Genomic DNA, 23,968 nt, shown 5'->3' on the forward strand with positions numbered 1-23,968 from the left:
ATACCTGAAGATAAATTCAACAAGGAGATGTGGACGCAGTATTTTACAGTTTTGCTGGGAGAGTTGGGTGGTAGTAGCTTTCATGTTCCTACTGAGGGATTTGCCTTATTAAATACTTAATGGATCATTTTAAAAGATCAAAATATGAAGTTTCTCAAGTTTCCCAAAAATTTGTTTTGAAATCTGGTATCACTTTTTTTTGTGGGTCGACTTATTCTGTATTTAGTTTGTAGTTTTTCACTGAACACGATTGGAACCAATTTGGAATAATTGATCTTCAAATTTTTCAAATTTCTCAAAATTGTTAGGTGCCTTATAGCTGAATGTTCCAATGTTTCAAATTACTCATAAAAACAAGTATGTAACTTAAAAAGAAAAACATACGAACTTACATTTGCAGATTAAACTACCTCATCATCCAATTACCCAAAATTAGTTCCAATCGTGTTACTGGGCCTTGGACTTTTTGACCCATACACAAACAAGCAAACAGAATAGAAACTATTGTATTGCCTGGTAGTTTTGGGGCATTTAGGTGAACTGGTTTTCACAGCTGTACAACGTCTTACGGATCCGAATTTTGTGGATGAAGGCAGTTTGCGATATGTCAACATACAAACACACACCGGGATTAAATCTATTTGCCACTTTTTGAGTTTCTCATTCAACTCCTAATATAGGTCAAAATGGCTGGTGGTCAACATGTCAACAGTCTGTATGTGTGCAATGTCCAGCGTCATTATTATCAACTTGACTACAGTCAAACGATTCATTTGTCAACAAACACATTGCATATTACGATTGGTTCATTGCATTGATAGGTGTAATACTTTGTAGTTCAATTTGCTTTAAACCCCGGCTCGAAAAGGCCTGGTATTGGAATTAACTAGGGTGTTAAGAAGATTATGAGGTGTTTCTGCCTTTTGTTCTCCTTTGAAATTGCATTGTTATATAAATACGTTGCCAGATATTTGGATTAAAGTCCGCAATAGGCTTTAAGGGGAAGAAAAAGAAACAGAACTGGTTTTACAGAGCAATTATCATTAAAATGTTATCAGAACCAACTTTTCAATATATCATAAAATGAAGGTAATGAGTCTTATCAAGTACAAACATACACATCCTTTATTTGTAAAATTTTTTCTTCAAAATGCAGCAACACCTTTACATTCCTAAGAAAAATTAGAACCTGTGAAGATCGACAAATATTTATATCTGCTTTCAAATTGTGAGAAAAAGTTCACTTAAAATCCAGTATTCCATTAGCAAAAGATAACAGACTACTCTAAGAATACATACAAGATAAACCCATTGCTCTCTGTATAATTACAAACCCATTGGATAAATTCATGTGTGACCTGATATGTTTCAAAAGGAATGATTGACAAGATTAAATTTCAAGAGTTTCTGCCAGTGTATATACTGTACTGTAGTCTTGTTGGAAAGATGTAAGCTGATATTGAGACACGTGAAGACATCATTGCATTCATTGCATAATTGTTTGAACAGAACAACATGTATATGCGATTTGAAAATACAGCATGATAGCAGGCATGAAAGACTGACTGACGTTATTTTCATGATGGCAGAAGTAAGTCTGATTAGATGAACTCCTGAAAATAGTTTTACTCAGTACCCTAAACATATCAGTTCTGTAAAACTATCTAGGGAATGATGTATTAAGTAAGAAGCTGAATGTCATTTAAGCCTGCAACATATACAGTATCACTCTCTTGGTATTAGGTATCAGGAAAGTTTCGGTCAGCCTATCACATTTTTGGTATTGTTTTGAGATCAATTGTGGTTACAATAGTAAGCTTTTATTTCACCCCAAGATGCTATTTGGGGAAATAATCATCAAAATAAAGGGATATGAATACGGTAAATTTGAGTGTATAGGCTGTGCTTGCAACAGCATTGTCTCGGTTTAGTAATTCTTTAAGTTTTAGGATCTATTTTCCTTTTGCTGAAAAAGCTACAAATCTCCACAGAGATATACATGGCATAAGTACTGTTTTGGCAAAAAGAATTTTTGAAGGTTTGTGAAATTTTCCCTGATGCCGTATATATAAAAGGTATAAATGGTTTGCGCAAAGGCACCTGGCAAGGTTGCCTGTTCAATACTGAGAGGTGATTACTTTGCAATTAATTACCTGGTATGCAACTAAGTAAACTCTTTCTTTGAGAGATATCTGTTTATCCTAGAGCACATAGTTTCGTGTGGCATCTTTGAGTTGTTGATAGACTGGCTGATAGTTGCGTTTCATCCAGTCAATGTTCAGTTTCACCTTGTCTACTGCATTCTGGTAACTACTGGTACTGAAGCCTGGCATGTCCATGTACTTGTTACCAAATGCTTGGAGCTGCAATCCCAGAAATAATATAATAAAAACTCACTTATATAATATATAATCAATTGTCTGTTTAATCCTCTTTTTGACAAGTTCAATATCAATCTTTATGGCACTGATGTAGTTTTATGGTTTTATGGCCATGATACGGTTTTGTGGAATGAGGCAGTAAGGTGGAAAGAAATATTATGCCTCTAAGGTAAAAGTTTGTAACCATTTCACAATGAAAGCACTTGATTTGTTTATATTCTTTCAGTTCACTTTCTCATCTTTCAAAAAAGCTGAGATAATCAGCAACAGCATAGTTTACATTGGATTTCAACAGAAATATCAACTGATGTCACCAGCTTCACAGTCACCACTATGTTCAGAACAAGAAGACATTTGTTCGAATCTCACACTTGCTTTGATTTAGAATGGAATGTTTGCTGATAGCAACACATGTACATATCGAATGATGTATATTATAGCCCGAAGATTGTACTATATGCCCAAAGGCAGGTGACCATTTGCCCGACGTAAGGAGGCAAATAGTCTCCTGCCTCGAGGTTCCATAGTCCCTTGTTTAGGCTATAATGTTTTTATTATATGCCTCTCTTTTGGGTTTACATACACATGAAAATCATATACTTTATTTCTGACTTAGACAAAAATCTCTTGAAAAAATAGAACAATTTTCATCATCGAACAGCACACTGATATACTTAAATTACTGTTATGCAGTTTCTTGAATTTTTTCCACAAATTTTGTGAATATGGTAATTTTATACTTTTTAAATCCTGAAGTTGTCAAATTGAAAATAGTTCTGGTTCACTTTCAGTCTAATGATGACTATACGGCCCGCTACGTCATCAAAAGTACCATTGAATCCTATGGAGCATGTCACGTTTAATATACAATGCATGTAATAAAGACACATGTCGTTCAGAAATGCATGAGATTGCCCGTATTTGGACAACGCGTTTTTTCCCATAACATTACACAGAAACTTGGCTCGAGGTATATGATGTTTGATACCTGCTTTCTGCCTGAGACACCTTAAAAATATTCTACAATTCATTGGAATTTAGGACAATTTAAGAATATTCAAAGTAATTTTTTTAACATTGCAAAAACAAATATCACTATGCAGTCATTTGATCAAGGACTCAATCGATGACACATCACAGCAAATATTGCATTTCAAGTGATGCTTGATCTGCAAGTTCGAATTGCTGTTCAGTTTAATTGACCCTTTTACCACCACTTTTTCGAGGTGATTTGTGGACCTGTCTTCTTGAACCTGGAAGTTCGAATTGCTGTTCAGTTTAATTGAACCCTTTTACCACCACTTTTTCAAGGTGATTTGTGGACATGTCTTCTTGGAATTGGGGTGAACAAATTAAGCTGAACTGAATATGTTATTTATTACTGTAACTGAAACAGGATTTGTTGGAGCAAAGTATATCTGAAAATGCACCGGTAATTCTATTAAGATATGTTGATGTCACATCAAGACTTGTCCAGGTAGAATGTGCCTTGGCACAGATATTCCGACTCTCCAACTTTTTAAATTCTGTGTAGGTCTACCACTTGTGGGGGGAGAGGGGGAAGGAGTTTGAAGTGCTTGGAGTATGAAAAGTTTCCATTGGCTTAGTTTTGTGAAAATCAGGAATTTCATTTTACCCCATCGAGATAACACAGGAATGATGGCCATTTTGAATTTCAATTATCAGTAAATTTTGAGTAATTTGTTTCCCTTGTACCAATATTTGTACGGTGACCCCTGATTTTAATTCTTGGTTATGAAAGAGAATGGCTGAAAGTTTGCATGAGGAAAATTTGAGCAAAATTTTAAAACTTTTAAATTTCAATGTACAGACTACCATAAAGTTAATTTCAAATTACCTTGGTTAGGTCACTGTCAGTGTTCATATAGTCAGCAAACTGCCACACAATGCTTAAGGCTCCATTTCCATGTCTGCAGCATATGAGAAAGATAAAACAGTGCTTATTGAAGAAAAACAGTAATGACAGGGATATGTAACTTGTGTACGTGTTCAACAAATGAATATTTTGAAAAAGGAGTATGTTATTGCATTTGTAGAGTGCATGATGTAATTTCTATATGATTGCTTATCTTTTAATGTGTAATTCCCCCACCCCTCAAGTGCCACCAACTACCCATATTTTGACTGATAATACATACTGTTCGATCTTGATTTGCTTTCCGCACAATGTACTCTAAGCACCTTCCTAGTCATAAATCTCAGCCCGTTGTTTTGATTGAGAAAAATAATTATATTGCAGATTGAACTAGGTGACAATACTACATACACATCAGAGACCAAGCACCAGCAATGATAGTAAACTTTGTTAAACTTTATGAGATGCTGGTGCCTTGTTGACATTGACAGCCCTTCTACCACCATGGTTGCCCCAAACCCATTGTTATCAATGGTGTGTGTGGACTTGCTTATGTAGGGAACCAAGAAAACAGGTAATAGAGTGTGGATAATGCCAAGAACGTAAAGCTGCTCAGTAAAAAAAGCTGCTTTGTACTTCCATAAGAGATGATAAAGTACCTTCCTAATGGTACCACAAATAACTCCTGGGAAATTTGGCAAAGGAAAATGTGACCTCCTTTATGGATTAGAACTGAGTACATGAGTACATGTAAATCTATACAACATAAGCACTGATAATTGACAGCTACTTACATTTCTTTCAGTTCATTCCAGTTGTTCATAGTAAAGTCCCATGCAACTGTGTGACCAGAGTTTCTGAGAACATTTCCAATGACACTGCTTGCTTCCTTCTTTAACAAAGCATATTCCATGTATCTGTAAAAAAGTTCGGCAGCAAAAAAATCATCAAACTGTCATGTTTGTTCAAACTGTATGTTTGTGTTCAATGCCTTATTTTCAAAACTTCTGATCAAACATACATCGCTAATTGTCAAGTGATGACGGCAAGGGCCCACCTAGACTCTCCACAGTCGCTGTGCCTTGTTTTGTGCGCGCCAACGATGGGCCTGCATTCGAAGACTACGCTATGCAGCTGTGAGCACGCGCTGCCAGACACAGCGACTGTCCGTTTTTGCAAGGGTATGAATATTCATAAGGGTAGTGACCTCAACAGAAACACCTATCTAACTGGGCAGAGAGAATATATACTAGTAGCCGGTAGACCTATATACGTGGTATGTTTTTATTTTTCATTTTTCATTTTATTTGGCTATGCTACTTGTCATTTTTGTTTTGATTAACGGGTGTGTGGAGTTCTATAAAGTACCCGGATCAGGCAGAAATCCGACCGGCCGCTTGCAAGAACGTCCAGACCCTGGGATTCGCGTCGCGTCTCTGAATGGCGCGCGTGTTCCAACAGGGGAGAACGCGAATCGCAGGGTCTCTGCCAGACTAGGGCCCACCTAACAGTATCAGGGTTTGCAGTTGAACAGTATTCCTTTTTGTGCCTAATGTTCCATGAAACATATAGGGAAATAAATCTCAATTCCAGCAAATAGAAAATGTATAAAAAGGCATGATGAATGTAATAGACATGGCATTTCCTGATAGCTTTCTTTACAGTGTTTAGGATGACAACAGACTAGCCATAATCTGATAACATGACTCACACGTTACGTGAAATTTCACTTTTTTCAAAACAAACAATGTATCAAGATCGGTGTAAAGGAAATGAACATGTGTGATGAATGAAAGGATCTGCAGCAAATATTTTTGGCTTCTGTAATAATCATAAAATAGACCAATACAAAAGATCTTGATAATCAACTTAATAATTGTGAAACGCCTTTTACAAAAGGTCTTGCATGTTACCCAGTGGATTACAAAGGTGTGCTACCAGTTATTATCAGATATGTAAAAATCTATCGTAGTCATAAACATGGCTTTTAACTTGAGTTTTCAATACCTTTCAAGGATCCACTGTTCCTTACTACAAGCAAGGGCAGACCGCACCCGGCTTCTTTCATCTGATGGTATATTTTCACTGTCGTACAAGCTCCATGCTCTCTCCCATATGTCTTCACTGCCGTACTTCATGGCAGCACAATATACAGTGTCCTTTAGATTTGACTCAATGGCTCTGTTGAAGGAATGGGAACATGGGTGAGAAAGTATTTAACGGCAGAAAGTGAAATGTGAGAAGTTAGAAACAACATGTACCAAAATAGTAGTATCCAAAAGTTTTTTGCCCAGATTGCTAAAACATATAAAATCTAAAAATTTCGAACTTATTTCAGTGAATGAGATTGTTTTACATGTAAGGTAATTTGGATCTCGTAACAGAGTAAATGTAAAGCAACTTATATGTACACATATGTAAACTGAACAATTCAATCATTACACAGGCCTCTCTTAGCTTGCCGGAGACCAAAACAAGACTGAATCTTTCAACTACCGGTAATGTACACATTGACAAAAATACTTTATCTTTAATGTGTCCATTAACAACGTTAATCTCTGTACCCTTTCCATCAGTATGTTTAAACATTCAGTGATATTCAAAGTAACTACATAAAATCACTTGACAGACTTCAGATGAAAGTGAAATGATATACAAATTCACTTACGATGTGTCATTGATATTGTCCATCCACTGGTTAAACTGCATCTTTGCCCGCATTATGCAATCACTGTGTCCATAGTAACAGGCTGTTCTGAGGCTATCTATCTGTTTATAACTGCAGTGAGAAGGTATTATACAAGAGTAAAAATCAATTTGGAAAACACTGTATTCATTTAAAACCATAGTAAAAGGTACCAAGCTGTTCATTCATTCTTTTTCTGAGGGAGACTGTGCGAAGATTTCTGGACATGATTTTTCCTCACCAATTGCACATAGTAAAAGTTGGAAGCAAAGTTATCGGGCACAGAACTGTTTTTCAAATAATTTGATACAACAGTAGCTTGGCTGTAACCAACTGTACATATCTCAATAATAATTTGATATCTGCATGACAAAAAGTTAAAAACAATATCTAGAGATTCCTACACATGCTTGTCAGACACAACCATTTGAAAAGTGTCGTTTTTTCACTTAGCACCTATTGCTGCTGTCCTTCAAACTGTTGATACACATTTAGTCTCACAATGTTAATAATGTCACAAACAGCTACTATCACACTATGAGCCATACATGACAGATACATTTTGGTGTAGACAGTATAGTAAATACACTGACATCAAGAAATGAGAGAACATAGATGACTTACTATCCTAGGTGACTGTCATGGCTGAAATCCCACTCAAGTTCCCAGTAACTGTTGTTCAAGAGGTATCTCATGTGTCTCTGTAAACATTAGGAGAATATTAATATTACTACGACTACAAAGTAATCACTTAAAAGAATATGTGTTAAATCAAGAGTTCAAGGATGCCCTCTGGAGGCCATTTCAACTGATGATCAAGCGAAAAATACTTTTACTGATTCTAAAATGGCATATGTTGTCCTGGTGTCACACTTTCAGCTTACCTCCAAGTATCCATATGCTGCAGTTCTCTTCAGCATATCTCTGGTGTATCCATGTCTCAGTATTGCTGTGTACAAAGGTAGGTAATCAGTCTCCTTGGACAGATATTCCAGCAATTTGATGGAGTAGACCTGATCCATTTGGTGGGCATTAGCGATAGAGAAGGCATCATCTAACAGTTGGGCTCTTGTCCTCACTGGAATGGTCTGGGGAAAATACAAGTTTTCAAAATTAACCAAAGTGTGAGTGATCAATGTATGTGTGACTTGCATGAACACTGTTTAAATCAACAGCCTGTCATTGATTGGCCATATTGGAATTGACACACCGATTGTGAAAATCACATATTGCATATGCAAATTCTTTTTTTCCTATTTCTGCATCATAGCATATTATCACATTTAATGATGATACTGAATAGGGAGGAAAGTGTCAGCGTAAATGCAGCAATTTTACTTCTCTCAAGCAGCATGATCAGCTGAAAACTAACTCGACAGTCTGCACACACAACTAAAGTGCAATGAATGAAGAAAGACCTTACAGCTAGTATTGAAGCTATTAACGACCTTCATGGTGTGATCATGTTCTCTATTTAGCAAATACCAATGTACATATAGCACATATCACTGATACTGTGTAATTACTCACTGTGTGATCGTTTTCTTTCAGATAAGTGGCCAATTTGTTCCAGTTGGCATCCTCATACTTGACACGGTAGAAACCATTCTGGTTGATGTTCACCAGGTACCAATCATCACCACTGGATGTTGGGATGTTGAAGTCAGCTGATGAGAGAGAGATTACATAATGAAATTAAAGATTTCAAAAACTTGGTTACAAGCATGTCCATATAAAATACCAGTGTTTGGTTGTACACTCACACAGTGTGCTTTCCAAGCTGTGAACAGATTTGACACTGATGCAAAAAAATGGACTCAAACTTAATGACTCCAGAAATTTTATCAGTTAGGTACATTAGCAGTTAACCCAAATTGGTAGTATGAAACACACTTTACTTGTACTTGTTCACACGCTAGCTGAAATTTGCTATAAAAGTACCATATTATATTATTACAATTATCAAAAACATTAATTAGGAACAGAAACTGTACCTGGACCAACTTCCATCCATGCTTCCGTAGGATTACTGTACTCCTTTTCACTTTCATCAGTGAATGTCAATGGTATGTGCCACTTGTATCTACAAAAGGAGCCCCCAAAAAACTGTAAATGTTAATTTTGTAATGAAAATTTCCAGCAAAAATGATTTTAATTTGCTTGATCATAGGAAAGTTGTGCTGAACGGTATTTGACCTCCTCTGAAACTGACCATCTGACAACTGACCATGTAGTACTGCAATTTATGTCACAAGCTGTATCTGTGATTGGCATTCCATATTGCTCTGCTCAAGAGTTTATTAGCAGATGTTCAGTTTGCAAGAGCATGAGGCAATGGTACAGCCACAGGCTTTGAGTTTCAGGCTGTTGTTTGCTGACACAAATTTTTCCCTCATTGAGATAAAAAGGGGTAACACAGGCAGTTTAGACCAACAGCTACTCCTTGTTACACATACTTCCCTGAATTTACTCTGATATCAACTTTGTGTGACTGAGCCAAGGAAGACTTACCCCATGTCATAGTGTTTGTCATTGGGTTCTTCATTTGGATCCATGATGAATCTGGTCTGCTCTGCATGAATAGTGTTACCATCACGTGACAGAGTCACCACTGGATATCCCATCTGGAGTAGCCAGGTGTCCATCACTTTCTTCACGTCTGTATTCTTCTTGCCTACATCAGCCTGTGATCAATGTCAATTGATAAAGCATTCATCCACTCAATAATGTCTGTGATTTTTCAGAGTAATGACAGATGGTATCAGTTAAAGAAGCCAACAATTGTTTCCATTGATCACCATAACTGCGACAGTTTTTCAGTTCCATGGGAAATAGCTCCTGGTAAAAGTATCAGGAATTCTAGGAATTTACCAACATGTTCCTCTGATTTGTACAAGTGCAGATAACCTTTTTCAATGAATTTTTGGTTTTAATTTGAAATAACATGGAAAAATAAAATAATCTTGTTATAACAAGTACATTTAAATGTCAGAGTAAAAGCAACCACATGGCAATGGAATGGCAATAGGCATCGACTTTGCAGGTAAAACAAATACCAGACTCTTGCAAGGCAAGTAAAGAATGACTGTAGAGGTCATCCTCTATTTACCCATTATCATGACATTTATTTTGTCATGTCCATTGGAAAATACAAATACTTTGTTTGCTAAACCAGATGATACTAGTTTGCCCATGTTTCTGTAAACTTTCCAATATGGCTAGCCGTACAATAATTCTGAAAATTTCACAAACTTGTCATTGCCTCCTCTGTCAAACAAAATTGATTTTCTGAATAATTTACAAAACAAATACGTAAGCAATGTGCTAACATGTATGTCTTTAGAATTCTCATCAAAAAGTCATAAAGAATCCAAAAAGGGGATTTACCTTGGTCAGCTCAGCAAACAGTTGGTCAGACACAGCGTTGGAATACTGGTATTCATTCAAATAACTCTTCAGTCCTTCTTTAAATGTGTCCTCACCAAGGAAAGTTCTCATCATCATATTCATACATGAACCCTGCGGATGAAACAGAAATGCTTATCAGGAAACCAAATATCTTGCTCCTTACATAGTTTATCTACGTCAAAGATGGAAAGTTTGTTTTTGTAAAGTTTAATGTTTTGAATATTATTAAATATGCTGAGAGCTTTGTTGGGCTGAATCAAATTCAAGTGCTATGTACAAAAAAATATGGTGATTTGTGGTGTAACAGTGTGGTCTAACTGTGTTACTGAAACATTGATATTAAACACCTATTGCCTGGTCATGAGGGCTATAGTGGCTGTCTATTACCCCGAGGGGCCATGTGTTACCAAAAACATATCGCTATTCCCCGAGGCCGTAGGCCGAGGGGTATAGCGATGTGTTTCTGGTAATACACGGCCACGAGGGGTAATAGACGAGCGCTATAGACCGAATAAAGACCAGGCTATAGGTGTTTTAACACACCACATGCTCATGTTGTATTGTTATATAGTTTTTAATGTGTTTTGATATTTTGCACCACAACAATCCATTGTGACAAGTTTACTAGGTGAAGTTTCCACAGCGGTTTCAGTTGTACGTGGTACCACTTTCTTTCAAAAAATATTCTAAGCATACCTAGCGACATCCTTAGCTGTACTTTAATCTTTTCCGTCGATTAGCTGTTCAAGTTCCTACGCTGTTAGAATGTTGGAAAATGTTGGAAAATCTGTTTCAGAGAATGTGTCGTCACCTATCCCGGACGCACATCACATTCTAGTCACCTGCCATTGTTGCAAAGCTGCAGACGACACTATGGTCACACGACCGGGCAGTTTTCCAAATTTGGTCAGAACTATTTCCCTAGGGAAATAGCTTTTCAAAAAATACCCTCTGACGTCATTTTTGTCAATCCGGTTGGGACTAGACGTATCTATTTTCTCGTCATGTGACGTATTCTGGCGAATTGCGACACAGAATGAGCATGTGGTGTGTTATAATATGGACTATTGTACACTTTGGCTGATTATCTTCCTCTGTGGTCAACTGCCCACTTATACGCACACACGTGTTTGTTGACAAACTTGATAATATGTCCAAGGATATCTTTGTTGAAGAAAATAAGTCAAAAGAAATCTCTAAAGAATGGGAGCAATAGCAACAGTTCCAGAGGGCAACCATGTAGGCCTTCTGGAACTAACAACTCGGAGTGAGGGTGAACACTAGGATCACAAGGCTTCCAGCTCATTCGGGGAAGAAGAAACATACCCTCTGATATGCAATTCTGTCAAACTGACTCCAGATGTCATCCGGCCATCCAACTGGTCTTACGGTAGGATGGGAAGACCAGGAATCGTCAAAGTCCATAGCTCTGTAGAGGTCGTCCCGTTGGAAAAACTGGTTGAACTGCAATAAGAGTGTTGGAAAGGAGACATTCACAAAATGATAAGTGAGAGGTTTACAAACAAACAGACAATAGATACACTTATATATATATATATATATATATATATATATATATATATATATATATATATATATATATATTAATTATTCTTGACAACAGATACTCTATTCTACATGAAAGACACGGAATGATTTCCATTACCTACCAAATTTATGCAAATCTTATCCATTCATGTGAACAAGCACTTGGTATACTAAATAAATGCACAGGTTGTATTAGTGTACTCCCTTAAGGTAGTATGTGCCTCAAAAGTGAAAGACTTAAACTTTTGCTCAAACTTTCCTTGAGGAATCTTTCAATCATTCTCTTTCAGAATCAAGAATAAAAACAAGGGGTCACCATGCAAATTTTAGTACTAAAGAAACAAATACCACAAGATTTACCATTATTGAAATTCAAAATGGCCACCATCCCTGTGTTAACTCAATAGAGAAAAATATAATTTTCGAATTTCGAAAAAGTAAGCCGGTGAAAAGTAATCTAACACTAAGAGCTTTAAAATGAACCCCAACAAGTGGTATAGCAGAAAAGAATTGTAAAAGTTTGAGAGTCCGAATATCTGTCTCCAGGGTGCGTTCTACCTTAAATGATTTCATTTCTTTGCTTGGCCACAGTTATCACATACTAAAGGTAAACATCAAACTTGAAAAAAAAATGTTGAATAACCTACCACATCCCAGCTTGGTTCAACAGCTTCCAGGACTGGAAGCTCAAAGAAACTTGCGTAACCTTCATTCAACCAAACATGATCCCACCAGTCTAGCGTCACCAGATTTCCAAACCACTGTAATTTTTTAAAGTAGCATACCGTTTAGAGATTGAAAACTTGAGTAGATTGATATTTTATGCAGTAACATTTGATTTTAAGCAAAAAGAAGGAAGAAAACATATTCTTTATGATGTGAATATCAAAATATTACTATGCACTTTGGTTTGTACTTCTGTACAGAAACTATATTTATTTTAACCCTGCAGATAGTTGTGAGACAAAAAGAGTGCTTAGGGCAGGATTATTAAAACATGACCTGTAACTACATGTAGATACTTTGAGAAGACAACATGTAAATAATCCAATATAATTATGATACTACATGACAAAATGTCAGCGATTATTGGCTTGTAGTGGTGTTTGGGTAAAGTTTTGATGACAATGTTGGATGTAGTGACAATGTTGGATGTAGTGACAATGTTGGATGTAGAAATTTGCTACTCTTACCATATGGGCCAATTCATGGGCAATGATTGCTGCCACTCTGTGTTTGCGATATTGGTCATTGACTTGAGGGTCATACAGGAGAGCTGTCTCCCTGTATAACACAAGTCCCCAGTTCTCCATGGCTCCAAAGTAGAAATCAGGGATTGCAACCATGTCTGAAAAAATGACAGAAAGGGAAAAGAATATGTAATATAAAAATTGGCTGCTGTCATCATTGAGTGATTAGGACAAGAAAAATTTTTAGCATTAAAAAATTTGCCTGTTGATTAAGAAACAAAAAACCAAGAAACATATGAAAATTTATTTTTACCTTGTTTGGGAAGTGGATACCCAATTTCCCAATAGTCTTCAAAGAATGTTAACATCTCACTTCCGGTGTGCATAGAGTAATTAAGAGCTGATAGCGCTTCTGGTCGAGACCAAACTCGCATCTGTGAAAACACGACATCATTAAACTCACAAAGGTATTTACAAAAATAAATAGAAACAAAAAATTAGCATGGATATTTCTAAAGGAATTTGTTTTGAAGATTTCATGTCAGAAATCAATGTGTTTCAGCTCATGATGCAGTTGTCTGTAAATTGACATTTTGTTTTCTCTGATATTATTTCAATAACTTTTATAATTGTGTCAATTATTCAATTTGTGACTAACTGCTAAATGTCTTGCAGTATCCAAAAGTCTAGCCATGATCAACATCACAACCAAAATTCATCAAAGTTAAGGTAGCCATTCAAAGGATACAGGCAAAATTTAGAAGGCTTATTACATACTCAAATTAACAATTATTTGACCTTTAACTGTAATATATCTGTGAGTTGGCTCATTTTGTTATGAGAAGCATATGCATATTTTAATGGACTGCATTATATTTGCTGAAACTATAGAATTGGTGTCACAGATTCTGGAGTCTTCAAATAATTATGCAAATTAAAATTAATTATGCAACCTATGCTATCAGTTCTTGCCATTCACAAACGGAATCTATATAACAGATGTGACCAAAATCAGATGGGCTGCTCTTGAGGTACTGTGCCAAAAGACAGACACACAGACAATCATGTGTATGGTACAGACAGACAGACAGACAGACAGACAGACAGACAGACTTGCAGCAGTACCACATAGACAGTAGCTCACATTCGTCTACATGGAAGCTTTATAAAAAGAACCATATTCTTTGACATTAATATTTGCCTTCTTTGGTTTTTTAGTGTGATGTCCAGTCTGGTTACTGTTTGAATTTCTATGGAATACATCAAACTGTGATCAGGTGTCTCATTTTGAGGATTAGTAAATTATATCTGTAAATGGTTAATTTCTTCCACACAAAGTAATGGTGATAACAGGTACAACCTTATATGGCATACGGTTCTCAACAGCTAACCTGTCTGTTTGAAAACTCCTCAGTTGTGTTGCTGGTAAACCTAAATGGTTAATAATGGTTCAGGCATAATAATAACATGTTGAAAAAGATATGAATCAGTGATGTGATGAATGTATGTCCAACTGTCTACTACAACACAGGTGATCATATAAACTTTACTTGATGAAATTATGTGATGTTATTCTTACTGTCTTGTTGTTTGCTGTCTGTATTTCCATGCTCCTGAAATCTGCCACAACTATAGCGATCAAGTATGTTGGCATGACAACAGATGTTGTGTCAAAGACAGTTGTGTTCCAGTCACCATCAGTGGTTGTCTCCTTCACAGGCATATTACAGAGTGCAATTCTGGTGTTTTTGTGTACTATGGTCACATCGAAGGTGGCCTTGAGAGCTGGTTCATCAAAACATGGGAAAACTCTTCTGGCATTTGTAGTTTCTAACTGGGTTGCTACCATATGTCTGCAAGAACAAGAGGAGGTAAAAATGTCAGTAAAAATGAAATCCATGTGAAAGCTGAGACAAATCTTTTATGGCAAAGTTAATAACAGCCTTTAGCTTTCTTTTATGCAGAACACAATGCAAGTCAGTTTACACTCTTTACTTCTCACTGTTACAGTCAAGTTAAGGTAGAATGTACTTTAGGGACAGATATTTTGGACTCCCAAATTTATACATACTTCTCTGATCTACGGCTTGTTGGGACTCATTTTGAAGCTCTACACATAAAAAAAAAATTTCACTGTCTTAGTTTTTTGAAATACCAAAAACTTTATTTTTTCCCATAGAGTTAACACGGGGATGGCAGCCATTTTGAATTTCAAATATCAGTAAATGTTCGGTAAATGTTTCTCTAGTACTAAAATTGCACAAAGACTGCTGATTTTTATTCATGATTTGGTATGAGTACGGTTGACAGTTTCACTGAGGAAAGTTTGAGCTAAAAGTTGAAGTCTGTCACATTGGAGGCGCATACTACCTCAAAGTAGAATGTACCATGGGAACAAATCTTGAGACATTCAAATTTTCACTGTACTTTTCTGGTCTACTGCTTGGATGGGCTCATTTTATAGTTCTTGGCATAAACTAAGGAAGTTTTTACTGTCTTACTCTTGTTAAGGCTGGAAATAAATTTTCTTCAACATAAAGACGGTGACAATTTGGAATTTAAAAGAATTGGTAAATGTTAGGCACTCTATTTCTCTACTACCAAAATTTGCATGATGACTACCAATTTTTATTCCTGAGAGAGAAAGGTCTTAAGCTTTCAGGTTCATACTAGGATTATTACCAGGAGTTCAAAACACTGTGAAGTTCAGTACTCACTTTGTTTCGCCACCTTCTGTGTAGTTACTAAGATACAATCCCTGGAAGTCAGCGTGATGGAGAGTTCCAGTGAAAGAGTCCATTTTAATAATGTATTCACTTCCCATGACCAGATTACTAGTGAGATGAACCATTACAAATTCATACTTTTCAACTATTTCTACTCTGTCCACACCAATGGTCTGTGAAGGATTGTCTTTTTCAGCCACAGTGATCATAGAGTCTGAATCATCCACCTTCAAGGTACCGTGTGCATGCAAGACAATGACATCAGTAGAGTTCAAAACCTCAAAAATGATTTCAACACTGCCATCAAAGGTGAATCTCTTCTCCCCATCCTCTTCATCCAGATATGGTGTGACGCTGATGGTGTACAGAGAAGGTGCCAGTGTTTCAGGTAAGCGTCCATCAAATGGTTCTCTCTCATCTGCTGGTTCTTCAGTCTTACTTGTTGCATCCATCAATTGTTGATAAACTGCTTCATAGTTTCTTTCCATCCATTGAATATTCAACTTGACCTTGTCTACAGTGCTCTGGTATGTCTTCTCTGGGAAACCTGGCACATATTGGCTCTTACGACCAAATTCTTCAAGCTGCAAATGAAGGCATTTGCACAGAGTATGGCAATTTATAAATCATTGACTCCAACTTAGCATTTAGGTATCCAAATATAAACAATGTTTAATTTTTGCGTTAAAATGACTGTCATCCACAGAGAAAGGATGATAAGTCATAATCCAAACCAGCATTGAACTAAAGAACGGTTCTGAACTAAACACAATAGGCACACACATACCTTCATAAGGTCTGCAGCTGTATTCATAAAGTCTGCAAACTGCCACACAATGTTGAAGGCACTAGTGCCATGGCTGTGGGGAAATAGAAATAATCTATTTTTATCATACCCTTGCATATGTTTCTCCATCCTGGTGATGTTCAGTTTAAAATATAGGCTGTGATATTATATGGTTAACGTTGAGATACGGGCATTAAATGTCATCACTTTTGGATTGTTACCTAACAAAGTTGTTGGTTCACAAATTAAACAAACAAAATGGCTGCTGCTCTCCATAAGTTATAATACAGTCATGAACCACTCTAATTTTTATCCTTGATAGATTTGTACAATCATCAAACATGACTCAATGCACACTTTCAAACTCAAAAAAAAATTCTAATGGTTCAACTGAGACTTACGCTGCTCTGAGGGCATCCCAGTTTGCCATGGTGAACTCCACTGCCATTGAATAGCCAATTGGAGAGTTTCGCAGTACGCTTCCAATGACACTGTTTGCCTCCTTCTTGGTCAGGGCATAGTCAAGATACCTGAAATCAGAGAAAGGTAAATTCATTGAACACCCTGTCTCAGATATTTACTGTATGTATGTTGTGATAGGTGATGTTCAAAACACAGTACACATTGGAATTGGGGGATATTAAGCAGCAATAAGGTCTGGCGGAGAACAAGTCCATCCAGCTAATACGGCATGTGCAGATATATATCATCAGTTGTGGTAATCATGTTTTGATTCTCTCCTGACTCAGTACCATAAACTGCCCACAAATCTCTTTGACTTGTACCCTGGAAGGTTTCGAGTCCGATATCTGTCTGTGTTACAAATTAGCAATGATGTGAAGCATTACAATAATTATTGAATTACATATCCAATAAAAGTACATTTAGATATCATGGTGAAAGTTTTAAATTTACTGTCAAATAACCACAAAAGTTGTGGTCTGCTGGTACTACAAGTGTCATGCTTTTGGGAAGCAATTATGACCAACCCAAATGGCCATTCTCTAAAGAAAGCTAACATGTATATGTAAGCCCCTTTTGTCTTATCCATTGAGAAAAATCTTTTCATTTGCCAAACAGGTGCAACTAGTCTCCCTTTTTTCCTTACATGATTAAGTGTAGTAAAGGACACAGAGGTTGGAAAATTTTACAAAAATGCTATCTCCTCGCTCAATCAACCAAACATATCGTTTTCTTCCCTTATTTGAAATTATTCAAAATGAATATTGACAAGTCTTGAATGATGTGCTTAAAAGGTACAATTATGCAATTAGTTTATATACCTGTCTACACAAGAGAAACATACAAGATTTCACTGAGGAATTTCTGAGGGTACAAATCATGGGAATCATGGGACATTTCAAGTACTGTACCTGAGGCATAGTTAAGACATCTACCAATGAAATGGAAAGAGGAAAGGAAAACTGATACATGTACTATATCATTGTGTTTGCCTCCATTACAAGTTTTCTATAAACAGCCAGTGTATTATTCGAAGTAAAGCTAAAAACAGGCTAAGTTGCGGCAGATTTGAAACAAAATACCTTTTGATTATCCACTGTTTATCAGAACAAGCCAAAGCAGAGCGTATCCTGCCTCTTTCACCAGATGGTACCTTCCCACTGTCATATAGGCTCCATGCTTTCTCCCAAACACTGTCTGTGCTGTGCCTGATGGCCGTGCAGTACACTGTCTGTCTCACATTGATGTGGATTGACCTAAGTAAATAGTACCTTGAGTACTTAATGGAATATCTATAAATGTATGGCGCTAGGAGTCGCGCAAGAACTAACAACAGGACTGGTAATCATTCTGAACATTGTGCCATCTCCAACTTTATATTACTGTCATGATCAATGAAAAAGCATCTTACAAGGAAGAATATGTGAGTTGTACATCTGGGGTATATTTATGTTAGAAGTGCAACATTATGCAAAGTGAGTTCATGAATGTTGTTTAACAATGCACATCGTTATTTGATGACTCATTATCAATATTTTTTGACCCTTAATTCTACAATGGAGAGGCATAAAAAGTTTGTAGGTTCAGAAATTCAATATTGACATACTATGTGTACAAAATACAAGAACCATTCATTAAAGCATTGTATTGTTTACAATCGATGAGACAACTCAATTCAAATTTTCCACTCACGAGGTCTCCTCAGGATTGTCCAGCCATTGGTTGAATTGGCTCTGAGCACTGTCAACACAGTGCTGGTGTCCATAGTAACAAGCTGTATTGATAGCTTCAATTTGCTTGTAGCTGAAATATCAAAATGAGACAAAAATGTAGACAAAACAGCACTGGTATTCGCTGACTATTAAATTTAAGTTGTCAATGAAATAAACTTCTTTTATTTTTGACTCAATTATGTACCAACCTTAGATATCCTTTTATGGGAACAGAGACGAATTTCACACATTACGGCTATAGGGCGCTATGTTCTGCAATTTGGAGGGCAATATAAGAGACACTTCATTCCCCAACCTGTTCATCCCGTTTCCAGGTGAACAGGTCCAATCTCATGATTGGTAACAAAGGGTACTGGACATATGACTAGCCATAGACTCTTGAGAAAAACGGGACAGGCAACTCCGATAGAGAACAAAGGGTCTATGGGATAAGCAGCGTCTGATCTATCTTGGAATAATTAAGAGGTGTTAATGGGTCGGGGAAGGAATGAAGCTGGGCCCGATCGATTGCACAACGTCCGGTTCAGTAACACGTGCATGCGGGTGTACGGTAATAATGTTTTCGGATTACAAGTTATTCCGGATTACCCGCAAGTCCATTTTTAGAAATAAAAGTGTTACAACTATTTTGAGAAGAATTCGTCAAAATGGTTTTAAAGTACTTTTTACATATTGGTAGCGAGATTCGATGCAACTAGAAGTCTGCAGGGAGTCAGTATGTTGCTGTAAAGTGACAAAGTTTCGAATAGAAATCCGAAACACATACCGCTGCAGTTCCAGACTTAACAGCAGTTGACATCACAGAGTTGTTTACATTCCGCAATCGTTCGTGTATCTCCGAATTTTCCCTCGTTTTTGCAGTTTTTTAACCGTCGGAATATTTTCTGTGCGAGGAGTGCTCCATGATTCGTAAAGTATGTATGTTATCTACTGAAATGTTGTTGTTTGAAAACTGTGAACGGCCAAATTTATGAGGACAGCGTTCAGCTTTGTGTAAATGCATGTCTACCTTACCGTTTCTGACTCCACCAACGGATGGATATTCCCGATTTATCGCGAAGTTTCTCCTGACAGCGAAAGTCAGTGTTACAAATGTATTTTCTAGTACTTTGCGGATGTAAACATGTGTAGCTTATCCGAACTTTGGTGTTTCTTTAGGCTAAAACAGTACCAAAATGTTAGAGGTCGTTTTTGAGCTCCGATGGAGTAGTCATTTTTTGTGTTCCCTGATTTTCGTCAAATGTTGCGTGACAGATGAAATAAAGGTCAGATTTTCGTTTCGCAGGACTGGGGAAGTGTAAACATGTCTAACTTGTAAATGTTTGTTGTTATCGGAGATTTTTATGGCAGGGAATGTAAACTTATATTGTCGATATCTAGCAAGAGTTTTCTGTGGCGTCTATGGCTAAATGTACACTGTTTTTATCGTCTGGTTTTTCCCGTTGGCTTCGGCTTGAATCCAAAATGTGATCTTCATCGTTACCAGAACATTCACCATGACTAGTATCAACAAGTCATTGACAATGACATAGTCCCCACTTGTAATAGGAGTATTAGTCTTGAGGGGGCAGGGAAATGAGGTCATTAAGAAGTATCACTAAAGTGTATATGTTCAGATCTATGGACACATAGGTCTATGTCATTGTTCCCAATTTGAAACAAGAGGCATGTCTAAGTTATGGTTCTAAATCGGGAAAAAAGATCAAACCTCTAGCTGTATTGGCCAGCCAAGAAATACATATGTGCATAATAAATTGAAGCGTAAAGAACTTGTGATTACTGAGTTATGCATATATATGCATATTCAAGGTCAAAGGTCATCAAGGTCACGTGACATTTTGAAAAAAAACCATTGTATTGCTAACTAATCCATATATGCCAAAATTCAGACCTCTAGCTCTATTGGCTTGCCCACAATTATATATGGGCATAATTAACGAGGTAAAGCATGTGTTGTCATAAGGTCTCCCATCCTACCATAGACTCTCGAGAAAAACGGGACATGCAACTCCGATAGAGAACAAAGGGTCTATGGGATTAGCAGCGTCTGATCTATCTTGGAATAATTAAGAGGTGTTAATGGGTCGGGGAAGGAATGAAGCTGGACCCGATCAATTGCACAACGTCCGGTTCAGAGACACGTGCATGCGGGTGTACGGTAATAATGTTTTCGGATTACAAGTTATTCCGGATTACCCGCAAGTCCATTTTTAGAAATAAAAGTGTTACAACTATTTTGAGAAGAATTCGTCAAAATGGTTTTAAAGTACTTTTTACATATTGGTAGCGAGATTCGATGCAACTAGAAGTCTGCAGGGAGTCAGTATGTTGCTGTAAAGTGACAAAGTTTCGAATAGAAATCCGAAACACATACCGCTGCAGTTCCAGACTTAACAGCAGTTGACATCACAGAGTTGTTTACATTCCGCAATCGTCCGTGTATCTCCGAATTTTCCCTCGTTTTTGCAGTTTTTTAACCGTCGGAATATTTTCTGTGCGAGGAGTGCTCCATGATTCGGTAAAGTATGTATGTTAACTACTGAAATGTTGTTGTTTGAAAACTGTGAACGGCCAAATTTATGAGGACAGCGTTCAGCTTTGTGTAAATGCATGTCTACCTTACTGCTTCTGACTCCACCAACCGATGGATAGTCCCGATTTATCGCGAAGTTTCTCCCGAAGTTTCTCCTGACAGCGAAAGTCAGTGTTACAAATATATTTTCTAGTACTTTAAGGATGTAAACATGTGTAGCTTATCCGCACTTTGGTGTTTCTTTAGGCTAAAACAGTACCAAAATGTTAGAGGTCGTTTTTGGGCTCCGATGGAGTAGTCATTTTTTGTGTTCCCTGATTTTCGTCAAATGTTGCGTGACAGATGAAATAAAGGTCAGATTTTCGTTTCGCAGGACTGGGGAAGTGTAAACATGTCTAACTTGTAAATGTTTGTTGTTATCGGAGATTTTTATGGTAGGGAATGTAAACTTATATTGTCGATATCTAGCAAGAGTTTTCTGTAGCGTCTATGGCTAAATGTACACAGTTTTTATCGTCTGGTTTTTCCCGTTGGCTTCGGCTTGAATCCAAAATGTGATCTTCATCGTTACCAGAACATTCACCATGACTAGTATCAAAAACCCTCAAAATTCTCTGTGTCATTACTCGGAACGTGCCATGCAAGAGCAAAGTGTACATATTCAGAACGTCAGTTTGATCGTTAATGAGATTCAGTGTTAAGTACGAAGTATTGTTGTCGGGGACCGCTTGGCAAATAAACTTTAATGTATTCAAAGATAGATCGCACAAAGAAACCTCAGCAGTTGCCTGTCCCGTTTTTCTCGAGAGTCTATGATCCTACTAAATATAAAGGACATAGCACTTGTGGTTACTTATTTATTGACATAATCGTGTATTTTAGGTAAACGGTTATTGAGGTCACATGACATTTTGTCAAAAAATTTCTATCCTATAGTCTATCCCTATATACTAAAAATCATACATTTACCTCTTTTGGCTCGCTCAAAATTACATATGCACATATTGAATGAGGTACAATATGTGGCGTAATAAGGTGTCCCATCATACCAAATATGAAGGGTGTAGCACTTGTGGTTCCTGAGTTATGGACAAATATGTATATTTGGGGTCAAAGGTCACCGAGGTCACGTGACATTTTGTCAAAAAAATTGTATTGCTAAGTTATCCCTACATACCAAAAATCAGACCTCTAGCTCTATTGGCTCGCTCAAAATTAGATATGCACATAATTAATGAGGAACAATATGTGGCGTCATAAGGTGTCCCATCATACCATATATGAAGGGTGTAGCACTTGTGGTTACTGAGTTATTGACAAATATGTATATTTGAGGTCAAAGGTCACCAAGGTCACGTGACATTTTGTCAAAAAAATTGTATTGCAAAGTTATCCCTATACACCAAAAATCAGACCTCTAGCTCTATTCGCTCACTCAAAATTAGATATGTGCATAATTAATGAGGTACAATATGTGGCGTCATAAGGTGTCCCATCATACCAAATATGAAGGGTGTAGCATTTGTGGTTACTGAGTTTTGGACAAATATGTATATTTGAGGTCAAAGGTTATTGAGGTCACATTACATTTTTTCAAAATAATTGTATTGCTAAGTTATCCCTATATACCAAAAATCAGACCTCTAGCTCTTTTGGCTCGCTCAAAATTACATATGCGCATAATTAATGAGGTACAATATGTGGCGTCATGAGGTGTCCCATCATACCAAATATGAAGAGTGTAGCACTTGTGGTTACTGAGTTATGCACAAATATGTATATTTGAGGTCAAAGGTCATTGAGATCACTTGACATTTTGTCAAAAAAATTGTATTGCTAAGTTATCCCTACATACCAAAAATCAGACCTCTGGCTCTATTGGCTTGCTCAAAATTAGATATGCACATAATTAATGAGGTACAATATGTGTGTCATAAGGTGTCCCATCATACCAAATATGAAGGTGTAGCATTAGTGATTACTGAGTTATGGACAAATATGTATATTTGAGGTTAAAGGTCACCAAGGTCACGTGACATTTTGTCAAAAAAATTGTATTGCTAAGTTATCCATATATACCAAAAATCAGACCTCTAGCTCTATTGGCTCGCTCAAAATTAGATATGCACATAATTAATGAGGTACAATATGTGGCGTCATAGGGTGTCCCATCATACCATATATGAAAGGTTTACCACTTGTGGTTACTGAGTTATGGACAAATATCTATATTCGAAGTCAAAGGTCACCAAGGTCACATGACATTTTGTCAAAGTGTCTGAGATACCTGCGTGAAAGGATGGACTCATGGACTGACATGACCCAATCTATGAGCCCCCTGGACTTTATCTGTGGGGACTAAAAACTGTGTCACTGCATCCTTTTTGCAATATGAATACGATGAGAAACTAAATTTTTATTTATCTTGGCCTTATACATGGGAGTCTATGTACTCCCTTATACATGGGAGTCTATGGACTGCCTTATACATGGGAGTCTATGGACTGCCTTATACATGGGAGTCTATGGTCTGCCTTATACATGGGAGTCTATGGACTGCCTTATACATGGGAGTCTATGGTCTGCCTTATACATGGGAGTCTATGGAGGTGAAAACTAAAAAGTCCTCTACCACGGC

General features: G+C 37.0%; 2 protein-coding genes across 4 annotated transcripts in view; both read right to left on the reverse strand.

Annotated features, from left to right (window-relative positions):
• Positions 1 to 1,099: 1,099 nt before the first annotated feature.
• The window catches only part of LOC139135351 (uncharacterized), a 121,101-nt gene continuing 98,232 nt past the window's right edge, over positions 1,100 to 23,968 (reverse strand). For 2 of the 3 annotated variants that reach the window (XM_070702702.1, XM_070702700.1), the window contains 21 exons: positions 18,757 to 18,867; positions 18,147 to 18,320; positions 17,004 to 17,132; positions 16,603 to 16,675; positions 15,807 to 16,399; positions 14,669 to 14,942; positions 13,403 to 13,523; positions 13,093 to 13,247; positions 12,547 to 12,660; positions 11,678 to 11,815; positions 10,331 to 10,462; positions 9,455 to 9,627; positions 8,938 to 9,026; positions 8,474 to 8,610; positions 7,828 to 8,031; positions 7,568 to 7,644; positions 6,926 to 7,036; positions 6,265 to 6,438; positions 5,052 to 5,174; positions 4,240 to 4,312; positions 1,100 to 2,363 (listed from right to left, as the gene is read on the reverse strand). The gene's annotated coding sequence lies outside the window, so the exon portion shown is untranslated. Of the gene's footprint in view, positions 2,364 to 4,239; positions 4,313 to 5,051; positions 5,175 to 6,264; positions 6,439 to 6,925; positions 7,037 to 7,567; positions 7,645 to 7,827; positions 8,032 to 8,473; positions 8,611 to 8,937; positions 9,027 to 9,454; positions 9,628 to 10,330; positions 10,463 to 11,677; positions 11,816 to 12,546; positions 12,661 to 13,092; positions 13,248 to 13,402; positions 13,524 to 14,668; positions 14,943 to 15,806; positions 16,400 to 16,602; positions 16,676 to 17,003; positions 17,133 to 18,146; positions 18,321 to 18,756; positions 18,868 to 23,968 lie in introns of those variants that run through there. The other variant, XM_070702701.1, reaches the window with a different exon arrangement.
• On the reverse strand, positions 2,202 to 19,100 carry LOC139134415 (aminopeptidase N-like). The gene is made up of 22 exons (XM_070701277.1): positions 19,093 to 19,100; positions 18,757 to 18,867; positions 17,909 to 17,995; positions 17,004 to 17,132; positions 16,603 to 16,675; positions 15,807 to 16,399; positions 14,669 to 14,942; positions 13,403 to 13,523; positions 13,093 to 13,247; positions 12,547 to 12,660; positions 11,678 to 11,815; positions 10,331 to 10,462; positions 9,455 to 9,627; positions 8,938 to 9,026; positions 8,474 to 8,610; positions 7,828 to 8,031; positions 7,568 to 7,644; positions 6,926 to 7,036; positions 6,265 to 6,438; positions 5,052 to 5,174; positions 4,240 to 4,312; positions 2,202 to 2,363 (listed from the first exon to the last, which is right to left on the reverse strand). The coding sequence occupies exons 1-22, from the start codon at positions 19,098 to 19,100 to the stop codon at positions 2,202 to 2,204; spliced, it is 3,258 nt and encodes a 1,085-aa protein (XP_070557378.1).

Source organism: Ptychodera flava, chromosome 6, assembly GCF_041260155.1.
Source record: "Ptychodera flava strain L36383 chromosome 6, AS_Pfla_20210202, whole genome shotgun sequence".
Classification (NCBI taxonomy): domain Eukaryota; kingdom Metazoa; phylum Hemichordata; class Enteropneusta; family Ptychoderidae; genus Ptychodera; species Ptychodera flava.